A 7,683-nucleotide genomic window follows, 5' to 3' on the forward strand; every position below is an offset into this window, starting at 1 on the left:
CACAGACAGAGAGGACTTTCTAAAAGTGTTTCTTTTTGTTTCAGGCAGCAATGGCAGCACACAAGTCCCAGTACGTATGGTTCCGTAAACTGTACATGGCTTTCTCAAGGTACACTGTTATGAACACATTGAAAGAAATTGAAATAATTGATCTTGAATTAGATCTCGAATTGGATGATTGAAATACAACAATCCCCTTGTCCCACATGGAATTTGGCAGCTACCACAAAAGACTACAGTTTGATAATTGTCAACATTGTATAACACTGTTATGTAGCTGTGGATGTGAAGACAAGTAATGTAACATTTATTTTTCTGTTTATACTGGACCATTCACTGCCATTATGAATTGGAGAGGTCCAATGAAAGAATGAAGTCACGCTCTTATTCTACTTCCCATGTTGATATATTTATAAACTTTTGTATTTTAAAGTTGAGCAGTGTAGCTAACTGGTTAATGTGAAAATACATTACCATTGTCTTGAGGAGGCTAGGATTGTAAAGCAGATTTGCAGGACTGTAAGTGATATAGACATCCTTTTTATAGTGTGCTTAAGAGTGAGTTTGTTATGTATTACGTTGATTTATTTTGGTTAATTTTAAACTACTGAAATTTAATAATACCCTCCACACTTGTATTATGGAAGACAAATTAAAACCAGTAGAATAAGTAATTGAGAAATTTAATAGTAAACCACTGTCTCCTATAATGCCACTAAAATTTGTTGTCCCCTTATGTTTTTATCTTATAAAATGACATAAGTTAATGTAATTTTGATGAGAGCCTCCTACAGGATTATCACAGTACAAATGTGTAAGAACTGTTTTTTTGTAATGCTCACGTTGAACTGTTACCTTTTATTGATGTAGAAGTGCAATAAAGAATTTCTCACAATCAGGTTCTATTCGGCACATTCCCTGAATGATTACACAGTTTTCTATATAGACAGAGGTTATATGGTTTATGTAACCTCTAAGATGATTTTCTAACCACCCAGCCTCAGTCATCACACAATATGGCTATTGCGCATATGAAATAAAGCCATCTCTCCCTGGAAAACACCAAAGTGCAGCAAGCAACACAAAAAAATCGGCATATGATAACCAATTCTGTGGAGCCCATCAAGTGAATGTTAAACAAACATAGGATTAAAACCATCTTTTGGTCGCCTAAGGAAGTCAATGAGGTGTTGCTCCCTGTAAAAGGTAGTCAAGGCTTTAAAGAGCTGTGGTATTTATAATATTCCAGTTACATGGGACAGTCTATTCCAACCCTTTCTCAGTAACTTGTAATGAATGTCAGCTGTACTCCATATACAGAAATCTAGAAAAATCTGCTGTTATCCAACACAGCCTTAGGAATAAAAACATATTCAAGCCCACACTTCAAGCTGCCGGCACTCAATCATCGAGGAGGCTGTGGAAATTTAGTGAACGTACTGGATTTGCACTAAACAATACCTGGAAGAGGTTACATGGCTGAGAGAGACTTCATAAGAGTATGTGCTATACATTATTATGAGTAATAACTGAAACAAAGCACTGTGAGAGACATTCCATCATTGGTGCCAACATAATTTCTGGTCTCAGTGGGCTCTAATGCATATGTTACTCCTTGGATGTCAAGTTCTTTCCTGGTGAAGATCTCATGATTATTGTGAAATGCTAAGATTATTCGTAGTGAATTAGCATAGCAAGTGCACCATCAAGAGTTTATATCTCCTGCTTTCTGTTTAATGAATTTGTTTTTGTGTTGTCAACTTTCCTCTGATCAAGTGCCATGTTTCCGAATATCTTCAACATATGTTAATTTGAATTGTTGCCATCATTGTTTCTCGTCAGAAACAGCTGTCATTCACAGCTCAGCATGTGGATCACATAGTGATTTTGATATTATTATTTTGCTTTGTTCTTTATCAAGAGTCTGTATAATTGCCAAAGTTGTAAGATGTCCATGGTGCGCAATTCCCACATGTATTTTGAGGACAAAGGCGAACAGAGTAAGAGCAGCTGTGTATCGCAACTAATAAATATAACTATTTAATGTATGAATATAGTGAAATTAATCTGAAGAGAATGTTGTAAAACTTCAGTTACTGTGTACCAGCCATGGACAACCATTGGTCACCCATGGGCCTGATTCGAGTAATTACTTAAGCTCGTGGGCTGCCTCATCACGTGACACATCAGCACTCGTAGTGCATAAAGTCAGAACTGTGACACCCATGATGGTACTGTTTATAGGATAATGCACGAACATGAAGTAGCGCATTCTTGACGTTCCTTGCCAACAAATTATGCCTCAAAACATGCATTTTTGAGAGTATGTTCATTTTATGCCTGCCCTGTCTTCAAGTGTTTACAGTTATTTGTGCATTGAGAACATTGTTATTTTGCAAGTGCTGTCTTACAAACATCCGGCTTGCTGGTTGCCCACCCATGCCATTTACCTTCAAAACGGTCTCACTAGGAGACAGAAATTTGTATTCAATGAATTCTCCGTGTAAAAACAGCAGAAGGACTAGAGAAAAGGTGAAGGTTCAGATGGAAAATTTTAGTATAGGTGAGATTTTTTTGATAATTTAACAAAATCCGTTCATCACCAAGAAATGGGTACGATTACCACATGTATAGTGTACGAAAGAGGAATCCAAACACCATGTGGAAGTGGAAAGAGGGCAGTGGTATGTCATATTAGGAATGAAGATGGGGTTAGTGCAAAATACTGACTTGTGCTTTGCAGAGTTCAAAGGTGTTGCAGATCATTTGAATAGGAAAGCAAGACACTGTAAGAGTGGTTCAGGGAAATACTTGAAAAGCTATCCAGTAGATCTATGTCTGTAGTAGTCAAGTCATTTATTGCTGAATGATACATCCAGTACTGAAAAAATCATCTTGAAATGGATGAAAAACTACACTGAATGGTTCTGAAACGGTAACAAAGTGTTTTTATATAATGCCATGTCTAGCAACAAATTTATGTCATCACTTTTACTGGAACATTCTTAGACCAATTCAAGCAGCAAGAATTCCGTTACGAGAGCAGATTGCATTCATTGCACAGATAAATTAAATTTTTGTGGTTGTCTGCAAATTCAATGTGATGGTAGTTATGTGGGAAAAGGAGATGAGGACTTGATAGGCCTAATAAAAAATCTACAGCAGTGACACTGCGCTCTGAAAAAAATTGTTTGGAGGAATTTGAGTCGTGAACAAACTCAAAAATGGCATATGCACAAAGTATTTTGACATGGCGATGTAACCATTGCTGATTCGGGTAGATGCTTATGACAGTAGCCAGATGTAAGGCACCAACATAAAAAATTAAAGTGGGCAGCTTTTTTATCACTTTGTCCCACTAAATCTACTCCAGCTAATCACATACATCAAAGTTTGTACTTGCATGTTCATTTAGTCAGTGTAATATCATGTTCATGTGCTATAATCTATTTTATTCCTGAAAGGCTTTATTCTATACCATTTGCATGTGACAACCACAATCAAAGCAATCTGTTTTAAAACATGAAAACAGAGTTGCTGAATTGTTTGCAGAATAGGCACTTATAACAAATTACATTTGCAACAGTGTGTTAGTTTTCACAATTATGCTGAACTGCAGTCTTGCATAGATTAGGACTGGTAAGCAATTTCTTCAAAGTTAACAAATATGGTGATTATTTGTAGGTAATGAAATGGTAAGCTGTCAGTGAATGTTCTAGCTTTGTGATGTTTTCTCAACCAGAACAGAAAGCATGTTAATCCCAAATGAAGCCTTGTGCATTAGATATTATTTTAAAAAAAGGAAGAAAGAAAAGAAAAAAACACTAATCTGTGAAGTCACCAGTGCCTTTCCATGAAATAGACAGTTTGGTTAAAATCTATTAAATCAATAATAAATTTCCAACTAACATAGCATAATAAACAAAAATGTAAAGTAGAAGTTTTATATATGCAGAGTCGTAAATGACAGTCAATGATATGCACAGGAAAATAACTAAATAAAATCAGGTATAAAATACCATGACAGATACATTTAAAAGGGGATAGTTTACTGTGGCAAGGTGACCCAACCAGTCTGCAGCACAGTAAAATGTCACCCCTAATATCTTTGGAAGGAGCCCCTGATGACACATACAAACTTAAAACATGTACCACGCTCGGCATTTAAAATAGAGGTCAGGTCCTGTGGAGACAAAGATCTGCCAATAGAACATCAAATAAAATTCACTAAATTAAAATATGCTGTATTGGCATCTGTGTAATGCATCTTTGGTGCACTGGCAGATCCTCCCATGATCAGAGAAAGCGATGTGTCAAGGGACAATGCCCCATTCTTAGCCTTCTAAGGGCTACTTCTTCAGTTCATTATGGTCTCAAGGAGGTTAACCACAGTCGCACTGTAGATTTCACTGACTGCAGCTTACTGCTCATTACTTATAGCCACTGAGCATCTGACCAACACATGGTGTTGTGGATTGTGAGACTGCCAGCAGGGAGTTTGTACAGTCAGCAGGAAGTTGAAGGGAGAAGGTCTCCTGGAAGTTGCATCAGTGAGTTCATTTTCACAAACGTCTTGTGCTGCAAACCCCAGCAGAAAATTATTACCTTCTCCTGCCTTTATAAGAGAAGAAAAGTTTCTTCTATATCTTGGGTCATCCTACCCGTTGAGTACATTCGTACAATAGCAAGACGGGCTCTTTAGAAACCAGAGCAGATAAATAATTTCTTGCCACAATGATATCTCATTTGCTCCAGTGCCCTCAGCATAGTAAAGATAGCAAATAATTCTACTTACTAAACTGCAAACTGCTCTGGGAGCCCTGTCCTGAGGAAACATTCAGTGAACATGACTGAGCAGCTGATAAAGTCCCTTTGCCTAGATCCGTCAACGTAAACACTAATATAATCTGGTTGATGATTTAAAATCTTGTAAAATTTAGCTTTAAAAATTTAATCTAAGGTAAATTCTTCCTGCACTTCTTTAATTCCAAAACTAACCAAGGCCTCTCTGATATGCAGAGGGATTCCCTACTCAGCCCTGGCTTTGGACCTTAATTCCATCCACCTGTAATACCTCAACGCTCTACCTTGTACATATCCCAAATGACGTCATTTCCTGCAGATAGTTATTGAACAGACGTTCCAGTCACGGCAACGCAGTGGAGAAGGATGCTAGCGATTCGGAACAGACAGAGAAGACATTGAATGGACAGTGGGGGGCCCACCAGTCTTTGCGTGTTAAGCTAGAAACCGGGATTGCATGATAAACTCCTGTAAACATCCTAATACTCACATAGTATACCGCACCCAGCATTCTAAAGCCTTGGTAATCATTAAATGTGGCATCTGTATTCAAGCCGAGGTCATGTGAAGGCTTGTATAAGATGGGAGCAGATGTGCCCAGTCTGCTCCACACGATATATGATTGACACATTTTAAAACATTTAAAACCCTTAGGCATCTTAATTTCAGGTCTCTGTGGTGTGGCAGCCATGTTAGTCTTTCATCAGAACTCAGGCCGAGATTTGATTTGAACATTTAGATAAAAACAGCAGTCCAAACCCATTATTGTCTGCACCAAAACACATTTTATTGTGCAATTTCACTCCCTGTGGTTCTAGCAAAGCCAACCAGTGCCCTTAAAGTGTAGTAAAAGGCCCTTAACTAGTTTATTAGACAGGATTCCGTCAGGGCTTGATGACCCAAATGTTCTGTGTCTTTTGATTTCCAGTGCTTCACACTGGAAGATGAGGTGTGGTATGGTTTCATCACTCATCGCACAGCCGACACATAAGGTCTTCTTTCTCTACACCCACTTTATGTAGGTGTTTCTTGAACTGCCCATGACCTGTCATTAGTTGTACCATGAGTTTACTCTGTGTCCTGTTCAGGCTCAGGATTTCAGAACTTCTCTTAACCCATGCACTGGCATCATGAGCTTGCCATATTTTTGTTTTTGGCTCATAGTCCAGTATTCTACATTCTGCCTCCTGATCCTAGTTTTGATTTAACCATTGCCTTAGTCATGGTTACGGCAGGTTCTGGTCCCGATAATGGAGTCATCGCACCTGTCCTGGCCAGCCTATCAGTTTATTCATTGCCAATTATTCCTATCAACCAGGGGCTCATTGCAGGTTTGCCCTGCTGCGTTCCTCTAGTCACAGGAGGACTTTGTTGCAGTGTGTAACAGTCTTTCATCTCATTGCAGCAGCTGATAGAGATTTCAGAGCTGCTTGGCTGTCAATAAATGTAGATGCTATGATCTTTTTAGTGCCTATACAAATTCTCCTCTGTGCATGCCCTGATAGTGGATATTTCCGCCTGAAAACTGTGGCCCTAGGCTAGGCTGTACTGCCTATACTCTGGCTCCAAATCTGTTTTCGACCGGTCAGTAAACCAGACTGTCTCCTGCATGGTGTCATGGTTTATTCTTCCGCTGCTTCCCACTTGCAATTGTTACATGGAAAGTTTTATTGAAACAGTTGGACGTTATTGTGTAGTCAGCTGGCATTTCCCCTGACCATTTCTATATTTATACATTCCCTAGACTGATGTGGGATTCAGGATATCCTATTGATATTCAGTTATTTCCAGTTTTTAGCCTGTATGCCCCTACTGCTGCCTCCATTTTAAACCACAGGTGTAATGGAGGCACGTCCAACATGTTCTCCAACCTAGCCGTGAGTGCGCTGCTAATTCTGCCTGTTATGGCTAAGCAGGCCAATCTTTGCATCTTCCCAAGCTCCTTAGCAGCCGCCTTCTGTTCTACTTCATTCCACCATACTTTAGCCCCATAACTTCCATAGGTCTTATTACAGCAGTGTATATCCAGCATATACCCCTGGGGTATAGATTCAGTTTTTTCCATAGGCTCTTTCTATTGCTCTTATAGAATACCTTTTGCCTTGGAAAATATATTCTTTCTGTGAGGAGTCCATGATAGTTTCACATCCAAGGTTACCCCTAGATACTTCATTACCCCCTCTCTAGGTAGAGTTTCATTGAGAAGCTTAAGATTCCAGTGTGGGAGCTCGATATGCTTCCTCATGAACAGTACAACAAGTTTTCTTGAGGCTGATCCTTAGGTCTTTTTTTCTGTACCAGTTTTGCACAGTGTTCAGTGCACACTGTGCCATAGTTCTAACAACAATAGTGGGGACTAAACACCACTTTACAGGCACCCTGTAGTGGTATTGATCACCACATTCTCATGAATCGTGGTGGCTTCTACCTTTCTTCTGCTCAACATGGTCTTAATCCACCTATGTTTGGTGGTCTCAATGCCATAATCTTCTGCAGCAGTTCTGGCCATGGGTTTGAAGCTTGTATTGCTACACCCCCCCCCCCCCCCTCCCCAGCACTGTGCACACGACATCCAGGAAGATGTAGAGAGCATTTTCATGAAAGTAGTGCTTTTCCACCTTCCCAACAATTAGGTGAAGTGTTGCTTCACATTATTTGCCTCGTTGATATGCATGTTGGTTTACATGTAGAGAGCCTCCTTTCCCCAACATGCACATTAACCCGTTTTTCTAATGTCTTTAAAAGTAAGGAAGGCAGACTGATCAGTCTCATATTCTTGGTATGATCATTTCTCCCTGGCTTTGGAATGGAAACCGCTCTCACTGTCCTCCAACCATTAGTAATGTTTCCTGCAGCTAGGCTGACCCTAAACAGCCTACA

General features: G+C 39.4%; 1 protein-coding gene across 1 annotated transcript in view; it reads left to right on the forward strand.

Annotated features, from left to right (window-relative positions):
* The window catches only part of LOC126203912 (N-acetylglucosaminyl-phosphatidylinositol de-N-acetylase), a 114,612-nt gene extending 113,717 nt beyond the window's left edge, over positions 1-895 (forward strand). The window contains exon 6 of the mRNA XM_049938300.1: positions 45-895. Within this exon, the coding sequence (XP_049794257.1) occupies positions 45-182 (138 nt within the window). The 3' untranslated portion in view covers positions 183-895. The remainder of the gene's footprint in view (positions 1-44) is intronic.
* The last annotated feature ends 6,788 nt before the right edge of the window (positions 896-7,683 follow it).

Source organism: Schistocerca nitens, chromosome 9 (genome assembly GCF_023898315.1).
Source record: "Schistocerca nitens isolate TAMUIC-IGC-003100 chromosome 9, iqSchNite1.1, whole genome shotgun sequence".
In the NCBI taxonomy this organism is placed as follows: Eukaryota; Metazoa; Arthropoda; class Insecta; order Orthoptera; family Acrididae; genus Schistocerca; species Schistocerca nitens.